The 25,518-nt window shown below is 40.5% G+C and overlaps 1 protein-coding gene across 10 annotated transcripts in view; it reads left to right on the forward strand.

The window, feature by feature from the left end:
• Positions 1-18,996, forward strand: part of SSPN (sarcospan) — a 111,703-nt gene extending 92,707 nt beyond the window's left edge. For 9 of the 10 annotated variants that reach the window (XM_023209048.1, XM_031936291.1, XM_023209050.2 and 6 more), the window contains 2 exons: positions 8,522-8,608; positions 14,944-18,996. In XM_023209048.1, coding sequence (XP_023064816.1) covers positions 8,552-8,608; positions 14,944-15,309 — 423 coding nt within the window. In that variant the 5' untranslated portion in view covers positions 8,522-8,551 and the 3' untranslated portion in view covers positions 15,310-18,996. Of the gene's footprint in view, positions 1-8,521; positions 8,609-8,796; positions 8,811-14,943 lie in introns of those variants that run through there. The other variant, XR_002731037.2, reaches the window with a different exon arrangement.
• The last annotated feature ends 6,522 nt before the right edge of the window (positions 18,997-25,518 follow it).

Below are 25,518 nucleotides of genomic sequence, written 5' to 3' on the forward strand. Positions count from 1 at the left end.
TGTTGATATAACAGAGCTGCGAGGCTCTCAAACATCTACCTTTTTTTTAAAGGGTTGCTGGGCATTACCAATTCATTTTTTGAGGGAGAACATATCACTTTAAGGATTTATTATTTGTATTTTACTAATCACTGTACGTCATGTTTGTTGGGAAAAGAAGCTATGATGATAATTGCTATATTCTCCATAGCTCTTCTCAACAGCTGACAGGTTATATATCTACTTATTTATTTGTTTATGGTCTGCCTCTCCACTTTAGCCCCATCAAGGCAGGGATTTTTCTCTCTTGTTTTCACTGTGGTATCTCCAAGCCTCAAAGAGTACCTGGCACATGGTAGTTACACAAGCAATATTTGTTAAATGAGCAGAATGAGATTATTTCTAAGATGTGACTGAGTGCTTATCTAGCCATACAAAGCACTTCGACTTGGCACATAAGTATTCCATACTTCTTTACCAACCAATCAGAACTTTTATCACAACATACCAGGTGAATCCACTCTCATTTCTGGCAATTGCATCTGTTATTCATTTTCGGCTTGAACTGGAGCACAGTTGGAGTTCCTGTGAGATGGGGAAAAATACCTACTACAATTCCAGGCACGTTATTTATGATATTTTAAAGTCAGTTACTAACTATCATTTTCTCCATCTTCTATGTGATAAGGCTGAGTCTCAATGACTAAGTCACGGTCCCCCAGCCTGCATGGTCATTTGGACCTCAAAGACTTTGTTTTTCACACTGCCTCAGGATTGGTGCTTCAGCAATTCAGGAGAGGAGCAGATGGTAGAATGTTCTTCAGATCTCTGCAGTTCTTGCTTATAGTGCTGTCAAGATTCCTTCAGGCAAGTAACTGTGCCATGCAGTGGCTAAGAGCCAGGCTCTGCACTCTGACAGCACAGCCATCGATTCTGTGATATACAGTATATTTGCTGTGTGACCATGACATTATTGTCTCCATTTTATAGATAGGGAAACTGAGGCTAAAAATCATTAAACAGCTTTGTCCAAGATCATTTGGCTAGCAAAGTAATTGAGTCAAGATTCAAACTTTAATGCCCATGTTCTTCCCACTATGTAACCCTGTCTCCTTAATTATGTTTATAGTTCTATACTTGATTTTACAGAACCAAATAAGCAGTTATCATTTATTGAATGAACTGTTACTTGATATTTCATGCTTTGCACCATTTTCACCTTTCTTGCCTTATCCAGTTAGGGAAAAGAGTACATTTTGTGTTCCTTTATCTTGCTTTTATCTAAAAATATAATGAAAAAGAATTAATAATAATAATAACAAATGTAGGAAGGGGATATCATTCATAATTCTACCATATTGAAGCCCTACATGATTAACGCCAAAAATTTTGCCTTTATAAACATAATACATTGGGGAGAAAAAAGCTGATTCAGTGCTTCTTACATTATGAAATGGATGAGGGATTTTGGTGAGTGATCAGCAAGGCGGGGGTTGTATAAGCTGCTGTCAGCTGCTCATATTCACACGTGGCATAGACTGGTCAAATGACATTACCCATGGCAATACATTTTCCTGTGCCTCTGTTCCTCTGGGGATTAAACTGTGATTTTCTCAAGGGCAAAGACCATATCTTCTTCTTTATACTCCCAGTCCCTACCACCGTAAAGGTTGAGCTAAATTCAGTTGGAGAGTGATACCTAGATTAGGGTGGCCATTGATAGCAAGATCTCAAAGATTAAGCTGTAACCATTCTTCCTCTATTCCCACAAATCAGGAAATAAGTACTATGATTTCTCCTTGGCACCCTCCCCTGTATCTTTATACAGATTATGTAGGCTGATTGTAGGGATTTCCAAGCAATTAGTAATGAGTAATGTGCCAAACTTAGATACAAACCAATCTCACTTGTTAATCAGATACTTCTGTCAAAAGAGGGGCCCAGAAAAGGCAGAAATGGGACAGAGGTGCAGGAGCATGCTGGAGCATATCTGATGGACTTGTGATAGCTGACTGCATGCACCTCTTCCCAGCTTTGCTCAGTGACTTCGTGTTGGTTATCTTGAAATCAGCCATGGTAGAAGTAGTCACACCATGGAAATTAGCAAATTCTACAAATAGCCCTTCTCTAATTGGTTGTTAGACATTTACCGTCACACCACTGTAGAGGTGGTGCAATTTTCGAGGTGATTGTTTTGCTTTGGGTTGGAGTGGCTGATGCCCTTTAACAGTAGCAGAATGCCACATCACACTCGAAGATTTAGAGATGTTCCTCAAACCACCAGTCAGATACATTGAGGAAACAGGCTCTGCAGTGAGGTCATATTTAAATAGCAATGAAGACAGAGGGATTTCTCCCCCAATTTGAAGGACTCCTATGATAGCAGAGACTACATTTTTTTTATGGGGAAACAAATGGAGCCAACACCTTTGTAACATAATAGTAATACAAACAATTCAGGGGCAAAGAATGTATATCTAGCCTTTTACATGTCTAAAAACTCAGTTTTCTCTCCCTTGAAAAATGCATTCTTAAGATGATTAAATGCAAGAATGCATGTCAGGTGTTGAGCACTGGGCTTAACACTCTGTAAATACTCATAAATGGTATACTATTGTTATTATATTATTGTTTATAATAAACAACTCTCTGTAGGAAATTCCAGTAGTCAGTGTCATTCTGGACCCCTAACCATTTCGATAAACCCTACCCCAGACATCAACATTTAGAGCACTGTGCTTACAGCTTAGCCTAGTGGTTCTCAAAAGGGTCGTCCCAGCACTGGCAGCATTAACATTTCCTGGGAATTTGTTAGAAATGCAAATTCTCAGTCCTTACCCCAGACCTATTGGATCAGAAATTCTGAAGATGAGACCAGTATTTACCCACTCCTTCAAGTGATTCTGAACCACTCTCTTAGGCTTTGTCTTACCATAAGGCAGTGGCAATGAGAATCCAGTAAAAATGTTTAAGTCAGGCTAAAATATTCTCTCCAGTCTTTCTGAAATCTTGATGGGATAAGCAGCCTTTAATAGATCCATGTGAAATGTTCTGTTGTATGCCATTTAATTTTCTGGTCTATTATGTGTAAACAATCCTCCTAAGACTATCCTCAGTTAACAGACTGTAATATATTTATCATTTGTTGAAAATGAATTCTAATACTTTACCTTAATGTTTATTAAATAGGTGACAATCCATGGAAATTCTCTTAAGAGATATCCGGAGAAACATTTACAGTTCTGCTACTTCTCTTGTTGATCAATTGATTTTGTAAACATGAGATGGGAGTTCATCTTGTTATTATATTGATTGGATTAAAGCACTTTAAATACAAAGTTGAAAGTTGATTAACTAACAGAAATAGAGTCCCATTGCAGGTACACGATGAAACGGGGGTAAGGAAGGAGAAGAAAAACATTGAAAGGCATTTGACAGGGGAAGGTTGTATTCCCCAGACAACCCTGTCAAGCAGCTCTGTTGACAACAAAAAGAAGAAAACAAATAAATTGGAGGTTGTGTGAATGTCACAAGACCAGAATATAAATACATATGACATGGAGAGAGTAAATATCAATAATTCTCATTCTCGCAAAATGTTTCAGGGTGGTACCTTCCAGCTATGACAAAATCAAAAGGAAAAAAAATAATAAGCAGGTAAATCTCCAAGACACTGGTCCAGTATCTACCTTTTATTCATAGTACAAACCCTCAAAAGACACCACTGCAGGTGTAATAGGCCAAATAACAAAGACAAAGACAATGTGTGACAAGACTCAGGACTCACACATCCACAAAAATGGATTTAACATTCAGAGACCATTTCAGCCCTGTCTAACTTTCTAGCTCACAAGAGAAAATGCAGACTTCACTCTGCATGGACAAAAAAGATATCTTCAGGCAGAATGTGGAATTTAGGACTTCAGTTTTCTCTTCACGCTAAACCAATTGTAGAAACTCACATCCAAAAATAAGTTAAAGTGATGATTACTGTCTTTCTTTTTTCCATTAAAAATCACTTTAAGCTTTTCTTATCAACTTAATTATTTACATGCACATTGACTAAATCTCAGCAAGCTCTTAAATGCTAGTTGCCCTTTGCCCTCTCAGCACTAGCCTTCCCAGTACCACGCATGTGCCATTTGGCTTTGTGCTCTGTGACACCGCCATCTGGGTGTCTGGTCAACAAGCGCCTTCTTGAAATCCTTACATAACTGCCTTCTTCCTGTGCCATGGGCTTCACCTCACCATATCTAACGGGAGCTCTGGCCTGGACTCTAGGAATGTCGTTCCAGATAGGCCTGGCGGGTCTCACTGCCCACTAACATGAGCTCCCCCTTCCTTGCTGGGAAGCCAGAATGCCGTGTCTTCCTGGCACGTCCACATCCTGCCAGCTCAGGAAACAAAACCCTTAGTCTAGCATGAGAAATCTGGTTTTCTCTCCATGGCCAGAAAACCTTTAGTTCGGTATCAGTAAAGAAGCCTACCCTTCTAAAACATGCTTACACTGAACATCAATAAACTCTTTGATAAAGAAGTCTTGTTATAACATGCAAAGCTGTAGGTAAAAAAAAATGAAAGTCCCCTCTCACCTTAGACCATATCAAGCCCTATCAGAAGGCCAAGAAATCAAAATATGTTGAATATATTTAAGCTTTGTAGCAAATACCCTGTACAAGAACCTAAATTGAAGCTTTCAAAAATCTGAAAGGACAAATCTAAAAGGACAATCCATTTCATAATTTTGAGATATGACATGACATAGAACTATAATTATAAGAAATATACCTGAGATGCTTTCTGTTCAAAAAATTCACAGATTCTTCATAACTGGGTAACTAACTGGGCCCTTTTCTGTTTTCAGACTGTCTCTGAATGGGCCACTGTTTCCTATGGTGTCAATTGCTTCACGTATGGTGATGACTAACAAATCCTTGTCTCCAGCCCAGGTCTCATCCCTGAGCTCTAAGCCCATATGGCTGCACTTTGTGTCCATGTGGGATCATCATTCCCACTCCCATTCTGCCCCTCCTTTTCTATCTTATCTCATTAAATGTCCACACCACCCACCTGGCAGCACCTTCCTGACCTCTCCCTCTCCTCAGCTCTTACATCTTTACCTTAATCAGTCTTTAGAACCTGTGGATTCAGTTTTTTTACTGTCATTCAAACACACCCACTCCCTATCGCTACTTCTACCTGAGCTCAGACACTTATCATTTCTCAGGTAAAGAATGGCCTCTAGGTGGTCTTCTCTTCCCAAGAATTGCCCCCATCCAATCCATTCTTCATAGCCAGAAGGACCATTCTAAAAGGCAAAGTCAGTCACGCCCTTCTACTGCTGAAAATGTCCTAGTTGAAATCAAAGTCCTTTGTGATCTACTTCCTGTCCATTGCTGCAAACATGTCTTTTGCCTTTTATTTTTTTCTCTGCACTGGACCTAGAGGAATCCTCAAATGTTTACTCTGCCTTTCTTCGTGCCTTTGCACCTCTATTACTCTCTGCACAGAATACCTTTCCTCACTCTCTCCTTCTAGCCACTTTCTGCATATCCTCAAAACTCATCTTTCTCCAGGAAGTGTCCCCAAGTTTCCATCAGGGTAGTTATTCCTTCTGGGTATTCCTATAGCAGATGTAGTCCTAGTACTTTTGCAATAGCCCAACTGCATTATCCTCTCTTTTCCCACTGGACTGGGAAATCCTTAGGTGCTGGATAGTCCTTGGTGTTAGGACTTGTTTTTCCATCTCTCATTTCCCAGGATCATACAATAACACAGGGCCTGCTTATTGTATGTCCTCCATAAAATTCTGTGAATTGAATAAGTGAAATGCTCTAGAATGAGGTCATGTGTTCCTAAGCGACTTCTTTCTGGAAGTCAGGGTAAATGAAGGCTACAAAGAAGTAGCTACTGCTGAAATCAGAAATTTTGTTCAAGTAGAGGCACTGAATCAGATTTTTAAGGTGCTAGTTAGGCCTTATTACCGGAATGTGTCTCTTATGAAGACAAAGAGGAAAGCCTTGGCGATTGTCAACTTCAGCTGGTAGTCTTTAGGGAAGAAGGCAGTTATGTGGGAGAGCCTGACCCTTTGCACCTGCAGACAGAAACTCACAGGCATGTGTCTAGGGATATAAGCAGAATTACAAACCTCAATCTGGTGTGTCACCAATAAACAAAAAGTAGGTCTTTCTTTGATTGTTTCAAGTTTTGTAAATTCTTAATGTGAGAATAAATAGTAAACCCCTACAGTTCTTATCAAACTTATTCTTCAATTTAGTATTTTTTACAAATGAACTTTACAAAAGAGCTTCATCCTGACTTGAAAATGCCATGTTAGGGGCTATACGAATAACTTCAGTATCTTTACTTTTGTATCTGCAAGTCTTCTGCTGAAAAGCTGCCTCCCTGGGTCCTATCTGTTTTGTTTTCTCTCCAGATCTCTCCAGTCCATGCCATGCTCACATGTTTTAATGCTGTGTCTCTCCACTGCAAATATTATATCCTGCTATTAAACCAACCAACCATTTCCACTCAATGATGGAAAACCCTGGAAACAGTCTGTAGTAAGAGGAGGCTTGGCTTTTGACTTCCATGGTCCAATAGAAATCTGAACAACCTACAATGTGGCAATGGATGAGGGCATAGGTAGCTTATTGATTGTGTAACCAAAGGGAGAAGATGATAGAAGTTTTACCTGAAAATGCCATGTTGGCTTTGCAAATGGTTTCTCCCCCCTAACAGAGACTGCCTATGGTTTGAAGCTGACCTTGGGGTAGGAAGTATGAGTATGTGCAAATCAGTTGTTTAATGACTTGCTAGGTGACTCTCAGCCACTCTTTCAACATCTGTCTCTAGGATAATTGTGCTTATCAGGAAATGCAATTCTGTTGCTTATATTTTCTATTTTAAAAGTGTGGAACTTTATCAATGTTTTAAGCTTTCCAAAATTCAATGTGAATAGATATGCTTTGATTAGAAACTCTAAATCCTAGTTCTAAAAAGTCTAGTTCATGAAAAAGGAAATGCAGTTTAACGAACAGATTAAGTATATTTTCCCTCAAAGCTGCTGTTTCTCTGGCCAGCCTTCTTTCAGTAGGCACGTCCACCGTCTTTTTGTCACTGATGCTCCAAAGCGTGGAAGTCACTTCCGGTTTCTCCCTCTCGAGGTCCTCCCATCAGTTATGCAATAGCCAAGATGTATAGATTCAGCTTTTACTGTGCCTGTCATCTCCATCTCTTTTTCTGAATTTGCGTGCTACTATCTGAGCTCTGGTTCACCTGATATGTTGATCTTGCTCAGATTAGCAAAATAATACCCTGATGTTCTCAGGTAGTTCTCAGAGAGAAATGTGTCTCTCAAATCATGTCATTCCCTTCTCAGAAATTTTCAAGGGAGTGCCACTACTTACTAAATCAATCCTGTATCCCCAGATTTTCATCCTACCCTTTGTCCTCTATATTTTTGTTTTTGTTTTTTTGAGATGGAGTTTCACTCTTGTTGCCCAGACTGGTGTGCAATGGCACAATCTCAGCTCACTGCAACCTCTGCTTCCCAGGTTCAAGCGATTCTTCTGCCTCAGTCTCCCGAGTAACTGGGATTACAGGTGTGCACCACCACACCCGGCTAATTTTTGTATTTTCAGTAGAGACGGTTTCACCATGTTGGCCAGGCTGGTCTCAAACTCCTGACCTCAGGTGATCCACCCGCCTCAGCCTCCCAAAGTGCTGGGATGACAGGCGTGAGGCACCGCACCCAGCCTATATGTCGTTATTTTAAACTATGGGTGTGCATTTGCTGTTCTTTCAACACATTCTTTGTGCAGCTCTTCCTCTGTGCTATTGCTTATGGTGCTGCTTTATCCCAAGCTACCTGATTTGAATCCTGGTTCCAAAGAAAAGGCTTTGTGCCTTTTCTTTCTCACTTACAATATGAGGATCATAGTATCACCTACCTTATAGGATTTTGTAGCAATTACAGGAGGGCATACAATATAAAGCAGTTACAGGAGGAATACAATACAAAGCCCTTAGAAGAGCCCCAGCGTGTAATAAATATTCAGCTAATGTTAGTAATCATGTTTCATTTCTTTCAAGGACCGTTTCAAATCCATGTCTTAATGGAAGCCTTTTATATCGCCCAATTCAATGTAATTTCTTCCTTTTTTTGTACTTCTTTGAATAATATTTAGCGTGAAATGTCCTGCCTTAGAATATGGTGTGCATTTATTTTGGCTTTCACTGGATTGTAAACTGATGAACACTGAGTAAACTTTATTCCTCATCACATACTCTAAAGGATTTTGTATAGTACCAGGCATATCAAAAGAACTTAGTAAATGCTGGCTAAGTGGAAATCAATTGATTTTACTAATTTTAAAGTGGTTTTCCAACAGTTGAAAGAAAAACACAGTACATAAAGATAAGTAAATGAAATGAACAGCTTTATAACATGGATGTGACTGGGACAAGACGCTGAGACTGATGTCATTTGAACGCACAACGTGCCCTGATAACATCCTTTCTTCTGTGTTCTCCATTGCAGGTCTGCTTAGTGGCCTATCTTGGCTTGTTTATGCTTTGTGTCTCATATCAGGTTGACGAACGGACATGTATTCAATTTTCTATGAAAGTAAGTTGTGATTGTTCTTTCTCTTTTATCATCACATAGAAAGAAACCCAAGTACAAAATAAAGGAGTGCCTTCTGAAGGGGTTGCATATCTGATTAGTCTAGAAATTGCAATTTTAGGCAGGCCAAAAAATGTTTTAAGAGGGCATTGATCCAGACCTCAAAGGTAATGCTGATTTTTTTTTTTAAGTCTTAATTTCCATGAACTGGGTTGGCCTGGAGGATATGAAGTCTGTCCTTCAATGCCCTTAAAAGGAATATTGAAAATTCATCAGTTCAACAAAACACTTAGCCAGAAAAAAGGTATCTCTTTCAGTGCCCACTTCCATATCTCGGGGGTTATTTGGGATATTTTAATAATGAAGCAGTCTAAGTGTATTTCCTCTTGTAGGTGGGATCACTGAGACAGAAAAAGTACATTGGGTGCATCCAAATGCTCTGTGCCAAGACTTTCAGGGCAAAGTGGGGAACGGGCGATGGGATATGCATGGTTTGGCAAGCGTGTGTGTCTTTCATTTGTGTGTATCTTTTTTCTGTGAGGGACAGTGCATTTGGCTGGAGCCAATTCAAGTACACAGCACTTTCACTGCACAACAGAATCTACTCCAAAGGGAAGCAAAGACACTCGCTTTCAGAGTGTGAGGCCATAGACACAGAACTTAGCAATCAGAGCTAGTAGAAAGCAAGTTCCTACATTTTCTCTCAACCACTGTAGCAAAGAATACAAAGCTTTCTTTAATCTTTTTTTTTTTAATTTTGTCCACTAACTTATTTTTTCTTCTACAAGAAAACGTATTAAAACTGGATTTTTTTGTTCACTACAATGAGAAAACATCAGACATAAAAGTAAGTGAATGACATTATTTGGAAGTTACTAAGGTGAAAAAAATAAGATGTGTTGGAAGATTCCAGTATAATTGAAGCTGTTGACATAAAAAAGCAATGGGATGATATCTTTTAAAATCATGCTATAAAAAGTAATTAATAGAATACAAAAGTTTACATTATAATAACTAATTTTTAAAAGCTGGTTATACAAAATATATGACATTATCCTACAGAAAAAATAAAAGCTCTTAATGAGCATAGAAAATACAATTATCTATCAGTGGTGGGATTATATCTGCATTTTTCAGTTTTTCTCTAATTTTGAAATGTTCTCCAATAGGTAAAAAATTAATAGATACTACTTTTTTAAATGATGAAGTTAGAATTTTGGTGGATATGCCTCCATTTGGAAATTATACTTTTCTGTCTGAGGACTTTCCTTGAAAGAGGCTAGATAGTGTAGACATCAGTCTGTGTTTACTATTTTTTTGTAGAGGTTTGACTAAACAGCAAGGCTTGGTGATTTAAAAAAAAAAAAAAAAAATGAAGCCAGAAAGCTTAGTAAGAAATGGCCTGTTAAATTACAAGAACTTCATCCAGTGGCTGAAGAACACCTCAAACTAGGTTTTTATTAGTTTATGTGAAATGCCTTCATTTTCCCCCGAGATGATCCCAGAAAACAGCAGAGGCAAAAACATCAGCTTAAGAGAGGCCCCAATGCCATCTCAACATCTGCACCTTAGTTAAAATAGGGAGTAAGAGAAAAAAAAATAGAAAAAAAAAATCACTGCCAATGTCAGCCAGGTTGAGGATTCCCCACTAGGAAGATCTATTAGCTGCCTCTTTTTTCCACCCGTGACAGGCATTGACAAATACTGAGGCACTTTTCTCTTCTCCTGAACATGACGTTTCTTGATGCTTGCTGCTAGCTCTCTAAGGTTGCATGCTACATTATCTTCAGTTTGAAAGTGAGCTTCAGCTCATCTCCAGGTTTTCCAATGACACAACAGGGGACAGCTGACTTCCCTTATGCTTCTCACAGTACTTGGGGGGGGGGGAGGCATAACATGCATCTTCATAGGGCGTTTCTCATCAGCATAGCCGCGTTTTGGTGCCCCCATCTCGGGACCCTGGCCTAAGCTTTGTTTGAGGATTTACTTCCTCCTGTTGAGTGCCCAGATAGCCAGGACAGGCAAACAGGCCATGATGACAGTGTCATTGTAGTCAGCACGTGTGCACACACACGCACCCTCCCTTTCTCTTACAGACAATAGTCACGGGCCCTTTTTTTTTTCTCAAGCTGAGACAGCCCTCTGGGGGGTCGGGAATTGGGGGTGGGTTCCTTTCGCAGGCCCTCGATGCCACCAGCGCTTTCCTTCTTCCTCCCTGGGCTCTGCCTCTGGTCTTGGCTGGGCATCGGCCGCAGGTCGCGCTTCCTGCCTTTCCTAGTGGCCTGACTTTCTCAGGGCTCCCCTGGAGGTTCGGAAACGTGTCGGGGGCATGTGCCTGCGGAAACATTCCGGGACACGTTCCCTCCTGTCCACATCCAGGAGGCCCTGAGCTGCTGCGGCAGCCTCCTCCCAAGCGGCGCGCTGCAGAGGGGCCCTTCCCGTTCAGGCCACCGGGGAAGGTAATTAAATTGGATCAGAAACACCCTCCTCCCGAGGTCACCGAACGTGAAAGCTGCAGGCCGGGTACCAATTAAAGGCAGCGAGCGAGCGGAGACGCGCCCAGGCGCTGCTGTTACATAAACGCCCGGGGCCACCGCGCCTCCGCCCGCTGCGCAGCTCCAGGCTGATGGGCTGACACCCTCAAGACAGATGCCTCTGGCGCCGGGCGTTTATCAAGATATATTTGCTCGGATTCCCAAGGTCATCGTAAACACTCTTCCTTATAGTTTATTCGTGTCGTGTAGGTAAAACAAGCCACTTGATTTTAAATTACAGATTCTAACCCAGAAGCTTGTTGCTGTCAGATGAGTTAAAAGCCATGAAGGAAGAATGCCACAGCGCTGCAGATGCAGCCCGCAGGCTTTAGGGGGATCGAGTATGTATTTATGTCTTAAAATGGATAAGAAACTTCATTCCGTGGCTTCTTCTAGTTTACTTGGCCTGATGCTTTCCCGACTGGGAGAAGCCGAGTCATTATGTGTGAGATAGATATGCACGATGTAAATTTATTCATACTCAGGGAAGCTAAGGGGCATGGTTTTTCTTTGTGTTCTCCTTGGGTTCTAATATAAACGGTTCAATTAAAATTGAGCAACCATTGTGTTTGTGTAAATGTTTACATCCTTCCTACTAGCCAAGAATGCGTTGTTACTCCCACATGACAAAATAAGACAAAGGCAGTCGAATTAATATCCTCAGTCCTGAGAACTGGCAGCTCTTTCCATCCCTACTAATTTGCTTATTATTTCACAAATACTTAAATAGTGCTCCTGTATACCAGACGCTGTTCTAAGCTCTTTACAGACATCAACTCTTTTGATCCTTGTAATTATCCTGTGAAGTAGGCGCTATTATGATCATGCCAGGTTTACAGATGAAGAAATACAGGTGCACAGGGATTGATGAATTTGCCCAAGGACCATGGCTAGTGAGGGGAGAACCAGGATTCCGACCCAGGCAACCTGACTCCCTGGTTCACTCTGTGAATCATCAGCCAGTACTGCTGCACGCTTGTTAAATGGTCTTGGGCACATCTTTTAATCTCTGAGCCAAAAAGGCATCTTTTAAAATAGACAAAATTCCCATTTTCAGCAAATGGATTTTTGTGACTATCATGAATAAAATATTTTTCAACTATTTGAATTATTTGCAGATTGAGAATGAGGGATTATTGTCATTGCTTCAAGATATTGCCCCAACAAATGTTACAGAAAATTGCTATCTAAGGAGCTGGCTGCAGTGGCTCACGCCTGTAATCTCAGCACTTTGGGAGGCTGAGTCAGGAGGATCACTTGAGGTCAGGAGTTCGAGACCAGCCTGGGCAACATGGTGAAACCCTGTCTCTACCAAAAAAATACAAAAATTAGCTGGGTGCAGTGGCACGCACCTGTAGTCCCAGTTACTCAGGAGACTAAGGCACAAGAATTGCTTGAACCCAGGAGGCAGAAGTTGCAGTGAGCTGAGATCAAGCCACTGTACTCTGTCTCAAAAAAAAAAAAAAAAAAAAAAAGAGAAGAAATTGCTATCTAAGGATGTATGTATGTTAGAGGTAGGAAGGTTATCACAAGAACCCTACCCCGCCATTTCCATCCACCGATGGCGATAAAACAAGTAGAGAAAACTCCATTTGGGGCCATTCTACTAAGCAGATGACTACTAGGTGGGAAATGATCACTTTAACCTGGGCCTTCCCTGCCAGTAAAGTCATAGATATACTATTGTTCCCAGAGCAAACTGTTCCCAGTTCTCTGCTGGCTGTACTGGGAACACAGCTACAATGGGTACACACACACACACACACACAGCGTGGTCAAGGCAGTTTAATTTGGCTTTTGGCACCAAGAGTTTGAAGTCAGTAATCAAGCCTGAATATTTTAGAACAACCCAGAATTGTTCAAATATTCTGCTCCATTGGTCCTACAAAATAAATCCATATTTTTAGGCTAAAAACTCCAATTTTTGCATAAACTATAGTCACTGAAAATATTGAGGTCCAGACGAAGTAGTTCACAGCTCTAATCTCAATACTTTGGGAGGCTGAGGTGGGAGGATCACTTGAGACTTGGAGTTTGAGACCAGCCTGGGCAACATAGCAAGACTCCATCTCTTAAAAAAAAAAGTTTAATGATGGTGCCACTTTGTATTTATCTGGTCTCTTCCTCCAAGGAACACTAATATTGAGTATAATCCTTGTTATGTCCCTGAGATATAAGACGTTTCTATAAACTGTTTCACAGATGAAGATACTTAGGTTACATCTGACAATCCTTTAAATGATTTGAAAAGGAAAAAGAATGTGTGTTTAAGATCCCTTTGATGAAAAGATCTAAAGAATCCATGATACTAATTAAGATGTGTTAACAAAATAAATGGGCTTTAACCAATTCTACTGTCTTCCAGTGACCTTAGATATACAGTCAAGCTGTATGTAATCCCTGAGGGATTCCCTTACAGGCAAACCAGACATAAGCTTAGGGCACCAGCAACCAGTATGTACACCCACACACACACATACATGCACACATACCACTCAAGAGAGAGAAAAAGTAAAATTGTAACTACAGAATTCCAAATTTAAGACTTGAAAACGCTTGAAATCATCACTGTATGGAAAACACTCATTTGGAGGACTTTTGCAGACATATTTTACAGTGTCACATGTATGTTTTAATTTTGAATTATATATAAGGGAAGGTGGGGGAAGGGCATCATCTTTTCAGAGCTACTTTCATCTGAACCTGGAAATGACTGGAACTAATATTAGTTTGTGAAGAGGCCATTCACCAGAATTGTTCTCTGTAGAGAGCAACTTTTGACTGTGGTAATATAATTCTTGCACTAAGAACTATGTATGCTAGTCTCAAAAACTAGGGACTCTGAGCCTTACCTAGAATCTCAGCAGGTGGCCCATTAAGAGCAACATTTCTAGCAGGTGAGTTCAATCACAAAAATATTTCTTGTTCCATAGATTTTATTGTGGTCACGTCAGTGAACACCCACAAGTTTTGCTCAGAATGTTTCAGGTGTAAGCTAAACCTCTAAATTATTCAGAGGTCTCACAGTCCTTTAGCAGCAGAGTGAGAACTTTAACCAGACTTTTTCAATCCAAAAGTTAACCTGGAGGCCAACAGGGTTCAAAATCTTGGTGACTGAGGAACCATTTAGAAGTGGATTTTCATGCTCAGGAATCACATGGTCATTATTGGGCTTGGGGTACGTTTCGCAGGCAGTGAAGCTGACATCAAGTTACTTGACTTCTGGAGCCATAATTTGTTTTCTCCCAGCAACCTCTTGCTGGGGATTCTCATGTTTATGGATACAGTTTGGCAATCACTACATTGAATATAGTCTTTTAAAAAATGAACCTATTCTATTAGTTGACCCATCATTGCTAATTTTGGCTCACACAGTGTTTGTGTTACAGAAGCCTGTTCTTTACTTCCTAGTCTTGTTTCAGCCTTAATATCAGAAGTTCCTGAGTTCAAAATAAGCACAACATGTCATCCAGGGATGGCTAGCTTGTTTGGGATTCATCTAAACTGTGGCAATATCTAGACAAAAACATCCCACAATACAGCTAATATGGTTGTCATAACTCTTGAAAAGGGCCCAACATCTGGATGGCAAGTGCAAATGTGATCAGGGTTTAAGAACTACCTGCTAATAAATAAACATGGAAGTATTTCTGTGTCTTAGGTGCTGTGTTTCTAAGAAGAGACAGCCTTTCCATCAGCAAATTTCTGGGAGAGAAGAAAAAGAACAGTTTTGATGAATTAGCTTTGCAAATCATCATCCAATGTTCTTTGTAACCAGAAAGGTTTTCTTCTGCTTTCTTGCAGCTGTTATACTTTCTGCTGAGTGCCCTGGGCCTGACGGTCTGTGTGCTAGCCGTGGCTTTTGCTGCCCACCACTATTCGCAGCTCACACAGTTTACCTGTGAGACCACACTCGACTCTTGCCAGTGCAAACTGCCCTCCTCGGAGCCGCTCAGCAGGACCTTTGTTTACCGGGATGTGACGGACTGTACCAGCGTCACTGGCACTTTCAAACTGTTCTTACTCATCCAGATGATTCTTAATTTGGTCTGCGGCCTTGTGTGCTTGTTGGCCTGCTTTGTGATGTGGAAACATAGGTACCAGGTCTTCTATGTGGGTGTCAGGATGCGCTCCCTCACCGCTTCCGAGGGCCCCCAGCAAAAGATCTGACATTCTTGCTCAAAGCTGCGAGAGAAAAATAGCACATGGAGTAGCTAAGGTTATACAAAAACAAATTTTTAAACAAAGAAAGGAAAAAACATTGACAACAAATAATAGTCACTCTTCTAAATGAATATTTTTATATTTTTATGAAACAAAATAGCATTTCTTCAGGTTTCTATTGTATTTTTTTTTTTACATTCTTCAAGAGAAAGCAAGATCCAAACTGATTTTGTAATATTAAAAGTTAACAGAACACTGAACAAGGAAAGAATGGCATAGCTCTATCTTTACAGTCTGGAGTTAATTCATGTTACTCATTTTATCCATTACTTACATAATCTTCTTTCCTGTTAGTCCAGTTTGATGGTGTGAATGGTGAATTTCAGGCCCAGTTGCTAAATTTTGTGGCATCTTCCTCTGGTCCTTCCCACCTCTAGTCATCAGCGCCACACTGTCTTGGAGACAGGCAGGAGGTGGGGGAAGAGCTGAGTCTCTTTATTTTCCCTGGTAGAGACGTCTTCAAGGCATGAAATAGCTTAAAGAGCAGAATAGAAACGGAAGAGGCTTTGCAAAAGGCTAGATAATTATAAACACCTGGGTTGGGGCGGCGGCCCCCCCCCCCCCCCCCCTTCTCTTCAGCTCCCTTAGCTTGGCTCTGTAAGTAGATCACTTGCTAAATGCTTTAGATGATTGCCTCTCAATAATTGAAAGGTGGTGGTAGTTGTATTCTTAATGATGTAGAAGGTTTAAAAATAATTACATTATGCTTCTATTCTATCATCTAAAACAAATCATTAAAACTAATTTCTAGCTAATTGTTAATTATAATTATGCTCAGAAGTCTATTTAATGAGCTCTGGCTGTAGTTACGCTACACTGTCGGTGTTAAGAGAAATTACTCTCACAAGAGCAGAGGCCTGAAGATTCTCTCTTCTGAAAGCCAAGCACCACAAGGAAAAAAAAATGTGATTAATAGCTCAGGTTAAAAACACTCATTTAAACAAAAACAAGAGCATTCGTAACAGGAAGTGTTTATACAAGTAGCACATTTGTGATATGTTGAAAATTATCTCTCTTGGCAACCAACCTATATCTGAGGAAGATTGGGTAATGCTGATGTGTTCCATTCATGAAACTGTATTTGATACATAATCCTATTATTAATTCGTATGCTTAGTCAACCTAGAAAATCAAAATAATATTCTGAAGTTCTTATTTGAGAAATATGGCCTTGAATCGGAGGGTAGTTATAGTTGTTTTGTTGTTAAGTGACTGTGGTTTAAATCACAAATGTCCCAAGGTGGGGAGACTTCCCTCTGTGACTATTGTTATTTTTAAATTCTGAACTGTCCATATTTTAAGGAAAGAGCTAAACATGGAAATTCATGAAACACAAATAGTATCAAGAACTTTCTCTATCAGTATGCTTTGTTGAAAGCAGAAATTAAGATAATAATTGAGTTCAATTCACCTCTCCGCATTGCCTATTGATATACTTTACTAATCAAGAAATTCTAACCTAAAAAAAAAACATTTTCTTGTTTGTCTTAGAAGAAAGTGGAATAATTCCATGGATTGTGATAACGATGTCCATTTCTACACAATATAAATATCCAGTATAAAGGAAAGCGTTAAGTCGGTAAGCTAGAGGATTGTAAATATCTTTTATGTCCTCTAGATAAAACACCCGATTAACAGATGTTAAACCTTTGAATGTTTTGATTTGCTTTAAAAATGGCCTTCCTACACATTAGCTCCAGCCAAAAAGACACATTGGAGGGCTTAGTGGACAAGTCTCTGGAGCAGAACTGCTCACACACAAAAGTTACACCAACAGAATACCAAGAAGAATGATGAGGACCTGTAAAATACCTTGTGCCCTGTTAAAAAAAAAAAAAAAAAAAAAAAAAAAAAGCCAGTAACTGAATCCGTTTTGATTTTTGATAGAGTTTCCTACACAAAGAAGAAAATAACTGAGAATCTTTAAAGAGTAAGAAAGTAGCACTTTAATGCTAGTAACCGTGAATTAGGCACCACAGAAAGTGCATCCTGAATTTCTTTAACAACAACATTTTATAGTGAACACTGCAAGTTTTTATATTTAAAAATTAAGACTCTGTATATCCTTAAGGTGCTCTAGGCTTTACCAGTGATTCACAGGGTATTTCAAATGATAGAATCATTTTAGCTTCTGTGCTTCCTTTTTCTAAATAATGCAACCTATAAGAGCTGACATTGTAATAAGTGCTATAATAGTATAACCATATAATAGTATAACATGTATACTATACATGTACAAAATGGGGATATTACTGTGGTATGATTAAATCATTCTTACGTCCCAAAGAGAAAAAAAGTCATAAGTGAATGGAAAGAACTAAACAGAAAAGAAAGAAAGAAAAGATTTCTTTGCTATGAGCTCGCTGTATATTGATAAGTGTAAGAATTGTGTTGCATGAATAACTGCTCTGGGCTGGATTTGAAGTATTTTGATGTTGTGTTTTGCAAATATTGAAGTTACAATAATGGCAACAGAAAAGGAACAGATACTCAGCTTTACACTTAGCAAAATGTTACATTTAAAAATCTGACAAGGCGCCAAGATGGTGACTGTCTCCTCTAAACCATGAAAGAGTAAGACTTGCGCAACCCTCCTCCTCTTCCACCTCCTTCGGGAGAATTAAATGAATCAAGACTTTGGAAAGACGGGGAAGAGCCGGGACTTGGCAGTACTTGAAATAGGAGGAATACAGCAGCCTAAATGTACAGACTTTGTAGCCGAGCCCACTCGATCGGTCTGTGCCTTCACGTGACCACCATCTGTGCCTCCCTCGCTCCATCCAAATTTGTGTAGGCTGCTCCTTGGAGCTATGCCTAAAATATAGCTACACCAGAGCCCTGGAAACTGTAGTCAAGTAACAGGCCTCACTTTTTTTTTTTTTTTTCCTTTGGATTAAAAGTGTATATCTCTCTACTGAGGGGTTTCCAGCTTTACACTTCAATGGGTTGTTCTGACAGTGAGAACACATTATATACATGTTTTCTATTCATGTCCAGGGCATGAGAATCTTAATATTCTTGTACTTCCCTTTTTGCATGCAGTGTGTCTGGAATATATTTATAAAATTTTAGCAAAGGGTGAGATCAAGGAACAAGGGTAGAGTGGTTATTTAAAGATAATCAGAAATGAACTTCAAAGCTGCCCTGCGAAACCAATCCCTTCCTATCATGAAGAGTACCTTCATATTTTCTAGAGATAGTCTCCGAACCATTGCTACATAGCCATACATTTCTGTAAATCATGTTGGCTATCAGTTCTTACTATTCTCAGAGCACTCTATCATGTTTTTAGGTGTACATTGTGTATTCAGGATAGCATTAAAAAGAACTGATGGCAAATGTATTGAGTCGCAGTGGAAACATTTGTTTGGATGACGAATTAGTGGTTTAGCCTTTGAAATGAATACCTTGAATCATTTCTTCTGATTTTCTAGTAGCTTATTATCTCAAATGATTATTATCCCCTTCAGAAATACTGGTCTGTACTTTGGTGTTGTGGTTTCATTTTTCTGATATTGATCAAATAGCAAATACGAAATAAAACATTTCTACATGTTTGACATGGTTGTTTTTAAAGGCGATATGTGTAATGCTGATTTTCTTTATTAATAAAATTTTCATAATCTCTGAAAACACTGTTTGGATGTGCTTTAAAGTAACTTATGTTACAAATGAACTGGTCCACATAAAATCTCTCGTTAGTGTTTATTTCAAAAATCTGTTTTTGGAAAGACAAAAACTAATATTTATTGTGACTCCTTTGTTCCAGTGACTGCCTCTGTTTTGCTGCTCTGTGTCCATCCTAGAAGTCAAGGCTGTAATTGCTCCCAAGGCAAAGAGAGTCTGGCTGGAAAAAGTCTTGCAAAACGTACCTGGAATGCTGATTCTTACTTTATATCTACCAGTAGCAACTAAAGTTTGTCCTGGAGAATGGGAGGCACATATACTCAGTCATATTCTCTATTTTATTATAAAGAAAAACAGACAGCCTTTTCCATTTCAGATCAGAACCCAAGGACTCCCTCTTACCAACTCTGAGGCAATTTAAATAGTTGATTATACCGTAAAATGCAGTGGTTCTTTTTATGTTTTTAGTAAAGCCCAGGACTCATAAGCCCAGGACACACTCTCTTTTCTGGACTTTCTTTTCTTTTCTTTTCTTTTTTTTAATTATAATTTAGGTTCTGGGGTACATGTGCAGAATGTTCGGGTTTGTTACATAGGTATACACATGCTATGGCGGTTTGCTGCATCCATCAACCTGTCATCTACATTAGGTGTTTCTCCTAATGCTATCCCTCCCCTAGCCCCCCCCCCACCCCCCAACAGGCCCCGGTGTGTGTTCCCCTCCCTGCGTCCATGTGTTCTCATTGTTCACCTCCCACTTATGAGTGAGAACATGTGATGTTTGATTTTCTGTTCCTATGTTAGTTTGCTGAGAATGATGGTTTCCAGCTTCATCCATGTCCCTGCAAAGGACATGAACTTATCCTTTTTAATGACTGCATAGTATTCCATGGTGTATATGTGCCACATTTGCTTTATCCAGTCTGTCGTTGATGGGCATTTGGGTTGGTTCCAAGTCTTTGCTATTGTGAATAGTGCCGCAATAAACATACGTGTGCATGTGTCTTTATAGTAGAATGATTTATAATCCTTTGGGTATATACCCAGTAACGGGATTGCTGGGTGAAATGATATTTCTGGTTCTAGATCTTTGGGGAATTGACACACTGCCTTCCACAATGGTTGAAGTAATTTACACTCCCACCAACAGTGTAAACACGTTCCTATTTCTCCACATCCTCTCCAGCACCTGTTGTTTCCTGACTTTTTAATGATCACCATTCTAACTGGTGTAAGATGGTTTCTCTTTGTTGTTTTGATTTGCATGATGAGCTTTTTTTCATATTTTTTTGGTCGTATAAATTGACAAATGGGATCTAATTAAACTAAAAAGCATCTGCACAGCAAAAGAAACTATCAGTACAGTGAACAGGCAACGTACAGAATGGGAGAAAATTTTTGCAATCTATCCTTCTGACAAAGGGCTAATATCCAGAATCTACAAGGAACTGAAACAAATTTACAAGAAAAAAACAACCCCATCAAAAAGTGGACAAAGGATATGAACAGACACTTCGCAATGATCCGGACTTTCTGTCATTTGTGTTAAGGTGGTAGGGCCTTGAGTTACAAGTCTGGCTGCCACTTACTGCTGTGTGACTTTGGGCAAAGCATTCCATCTGTAGTTTCCTCATGTATAAAGTGGAGAAAAATATAACTACCTCACAGCATCATGGGGAAGGTTAAATGAAACAGCACTTACCAAAGCAACTGGCTTCTAGATGGTGCTTAACACACATTTGGTTTCTTCCTACCTTAGCCCAGTTCCACATAGCCTGGGACTGGTCTCCTCATTGCTGCAGGCTCCTGTCCTCATATCAAAGTAGAAAAGGAGCTCTGCTTTGCTGTCCGTGACCTCCTTTTTGTAAACCAGAAACATGAAATGGGTCTCAAACATAAATCCTGCTTTTAAAATAAGATAGCACCAACTTTTGAAGATAGACATACAGCACACAAAATTATGTACTGGTTGGATCCCTTTGTTGTTTTACATATTTGTATGTGCCTTGAATGTGACTGTCTTCTCTCAGTTCTTCTCCCAGGAAGAAGTAGAACTGGAGATATTTCTCCTGTGTTTCGTATAACTTCTAACTTAATGTAATAGAAGCATATTTTACCCCAACTTTTAGAAACCAATCTTTTGTACATTATCAGTCCACCATATGTTAGGTTATAATGTACAATTCCTCATTTATTTTAAAAGCAACCATCAAGCACCTTTGGTATGCTTGACCCTGCGGGCCACTGATTCTGATTTAAGAATCGGGCACGGTGGCTCAAGCCTGTAACCTTAGCACTTTGGGAGGCCGAGACGGGTGGATCACAAGGTCAGGAGATCGAGACCATCCTGGCTAACATGGTGAAACCCCGTCTCTACTAAAAAAAAAAAAAAAAATACAAAAAACTAGCCGGGCGTGGTGGCGGGCATCTGTAGTCCCAGCTACTCGAGAGGCTGAGGCAGGAGAATGACGTGAATCCAGGAGGCGGAGCTTGCAGTGAGCCGAGATCGCACCACTGCACTCCAGCCTGGGCGACAGAGCGAGACTCCGTCTCAAAAAAAAAAAAAAAAAAAAAAAGAAGAATCATACAAGGTTTGCTTTGAGCACAATCAGAAAATACCAAATTGAGCTTCATTCTGCAAACTGGATGTGAAAACATTAACACGAACCTTCAAATTTGTGACAGATTTAGTTATTGAAATTCAACAGCCGTTAATTGACTTTTTCCCTTGATGGAGCCTGTCTGTCTTAATAAGTCATGATATGTTATTTTATTTTTCACTTAGCACGCTCATATATTTTATAAGTTAGCCTTTGTAAAGTATAAGACTAATATTAGATATTATATTTTTTAAAATTCAGATTGTAAGTGAAAATAAAACCAATATATGGGGATGCCAGCTCAGAGACAACAGCTCATTATTTCCAGCAAACATTTATTTATATATGTTTATTGATCCCTTCCACAGCATGGGTACTTAAAGGAAGTTTTTTTGTTGTTGTTTGAGGGGGTCATTGGACAGGTCCTTTAATCAAAGGGATGGGGGAGATACATTCATGTCTACATGAATATAGTATAATATATTATTAAAACATACTACAACAGTAATATTAAAACACAGATTTTATCTGAGACGTGAGGTCTTCTGTTTAACGAGACTCTCTGACTGAGGGAAGAGGAAGCCTGGAGTCACTTTTGTGGGACATGGGCTGTCCTTCCTCTCCCACAGGAAAGCCTGCTGGAGAGGAAGGCAGGGCCCCAAATGGGACCGAGACTCACCTAGTGCTGCCAGGAATTGTGAAGGACACTTAGACGACACCCAATAAGGCAACTGAACAAGGAGAGGTCAGTGGGCGCTTTAGAGACCCCAAATCTGGAGACTTTGAACGGCACCTCTTTCTAGGCAGGGTGCCTTGTTTCCTTTGTCTGATTTCCTACCGAGACCTTTCCCCCTAGAAATTCTCACTGTGTTATCCTTGCTTGGCCAGGTGTGATTGTAGAGACCAGGAGGAGGACTCTCAAGGACCACAGGGGACAGTGGCACTGTGACCAGAGAAGATGAGAGTAATCTTGTGAAATCCACCCCCAAGTGGTCTCTATATGTTTTCCTAGACACGTGTTTGTTAAAGCACTGGTTACCCCGGGAGGGCATGAAAGTGATGCGCCAGCCCTAGTGAATTATCATAAGCAGAGGAAGCAGAATCTGAAACTTATGTGATTAAAGCTGTCACTAACCTCAGTGGATTAGTCTGCATTCTTTCACTCAGGTATTCTTACAAAATAGATAACGTTCCTTCCTCAGATACCTTTGCCGGCAAGAGTAGACTTACTTTTTTATTAATTTTTCCCTAGATTGCAACAAAGTGACCAAAGGATGGTTACAAAATTGCAAAAGAAGAGATCGCAGCTTCATTTTAATATGGGGAAGCTTAGGACTTGGGACATTGAGCATGGCTATTTAACCAATGGCAGAGAACGTGCACTCAGGCAAATGCAGGGAGGAGCGACATCATGAGTGTACTTGGTGGCTGGACAAGATGCCCACAAGTGAAAACTTGGATTACATTTGGCCTGGCTTGAATTAGAGTAAAAGAAATGCTCCTGGTACAACTCACACCCACCCATAACCAGATTTTAACATTGTTCCAGACACTTCGGGGGAAACGATTAGAAAGGCTCCCTCCACCTGATTCATCTCTCTGTCCCCTCCTGGGCTCCCTCTGCTCCTCCAGATAAGAAACGTCCTCCACCAACCTTATTCCACAGCAAAATCTGCCCCTCCTTCATTTCCTGTCCCATTTCTATGGGACTCTATTAAGATATTATTGACTCAAGTGCTAATGCTGAATCCAGAGATTTCTTCATAAATATGGTTTTCATTTTAACAGACTATTTCTAACAATCAGAAAAACTTTCAGATCCAGAGAAACGTGGCACCCTGCCAAGGAGTGGAGACCCACCCAGTCATCCTTCAAACTCACCATGTAGGTGGCCACCCACTCTGTCTGACCAGAATTATCAGGCTTTCAGAGCCCGTGGGACTTGGAGAACATCGACCACCAGCCCCAGCCCTGGCTGTGGCTTGGAAACCTGTGTGGATCTGTGGCTAAACAGGTTGCTGGTTACATCTGAACAACTCTGTGCTCAGACTGGTGGAAGGGAGGTATCCAGAAGAAGCCGGCAGGAAAGGATTTTTCCTCCCATGATTTCAGAGGACATTTTATTGTGGAAGACAGGATGACTGAAAGGGAAGAATTCATGCAGAACCTCTTTGCTCCCAGGGCCCGGCTCCGTAAGCATTCCTTGTGACAACTCATCAAGGTTGACTGGCTTTGCTCAGACCCCTGAGCTTCTCTATTCATTCTACACAGAACACCCTCAGACACTGGCTAGGCTTCACAGTGCTGCCCAGAGAAGGACATGTCAGCCAATCAGCAGGAAAGATGCTCATTTTTTGTTGAAAAAGTCCCAAATTGTAACTTAACAGGGTGATCTCTCTTTCTCTCTTTTTTAAATTTCCAGAATGTGTTTTTCCCCTAGAGTCCTTGAGCACAGACCTGCGGTTTTCTCTCTCCTGGTTTTATAGTCTATCTGCCTCAAGCCAAGAGACTTGGCTCTGCTCCCCCCTGACTCAGAGTCTCGGCTGGTAGCTGAACCCAGGAAGCCCTGGCCCCACGTCTCTCCCTGGAACCACCAGACCACACAGCCTCCTGTGCTCAACCCTTTGGCTGGGTGTCCTGCCTCCTCTTTGTTTGGAAAGAGATGTCTTACGTAACTCCACAACCTACTAAAGGCTCCATTGTCTTCCACTTGGGAGAGCTCAAAATAACCCATTAGTGACTTATGACTTATCACAAAGAGAATCTATTGCCCACATATCCACAGCCCCCGTGGAGCTAGCCTCACCTATCTTACTTAGATCAATAATCAACAATGAGACTTAATGACTTGTGGTCTTTGGGAAATTATAAGTTCAGTACAAGGTGCAGGAAATACAAAGGCTAGTTCATCTATAGGTCACGGTACTTTGCCCAAGAAGCACATGAAAGTCATTTGTAATTCAAGATTGAGACAGGCATAAACAATTCTGATCTGATTATTCTTTTACTAATCTGATTTTGATAAACAGCTGATGAAAATGGAAGGTGTCTGGTCATCAGAGGAGAGATACCCAGGCAGTGAAATAAGTTTCCCTATCTCACTGGACAGGGATTTATTTCAAGGCTCCTATTAATAGCCCGTAATGCCAAGAACTGTGATCGCTGCCCCAGACTGCAAGAGCCTTCTGAGCAAAATGACAGAAACCCATTGGGTAGGGCGTTTTCCTTCATTTTTATTTTCCATAAGTCTCTGATTAGCTCTGTTGGGAATTCTAGTAATTATTTTAAGCTGGCACCTTTAGGAAAAAAAAAATATCTCTTAGGATTTAATTAAAAATGAAAAGAACCTCTGCATGATGTTGCCAAGGAGCTCTCACTGTTTAAGGCAGGGGTGTAGACCAGGAAGAATAAAACACTCTGCATTAGGTGACATTTCCAACTGTTTCTGCTGCCAGAGCAGCCCTGGGGAGAGGAGCAGGAGAAAGAGGGGACAGCCTGCTCCAGCCTGCTCTCTCCTCCCCGTGGACCTCACGGTCTTTCAAGGGTCTTGCAAGTCCTTTGCTTCTTTCTTTCTGCAGCAGACATTTTCTCATCTGGGACCAGCTACGTGACTTGTTTCAGGTGGAGGCACATTTCTTTCCCTGTTCAGTGACATGTGAGTCCTCGACAAGCTTTCAGAAGGGATTCCTGAACTTGGTGAGGTACAGCCATCTCCAGCTGACTTGCGGAGTATCCCTGGGCAGCATGCAGAGGAGAGGTGAGAGGCTGCCAACCCATGCTGTGGCTGTCCCTCCCACCTCCCTTAAAGCCAGTCCACCAGGTTCACTGCATGGATCTTTGGACGACAGTTGCCAAACTGAAGGGTTCCAGAAATTGTGCTACACTCAGTTTTGTGTATACGTGGGGCTCAGGTCTCATCATCTTCAGC

Source organism: Piliocolobus tephrosceles, chromosome 10 (assembly GCF_002776525.5).
Source record: "Piliocolobus tephrosceles isolate RC106 chromosome 10, ASM277652v3, whole genome shotgun sequence".
NCBI classification, from domain to species: domain Eukaryota; kingdom Metazoa; phylum Chordata; class Mammalia; order Primates; family Cercopithecidae; genus Piliocolobus; species Piliocolobus tephrosceles.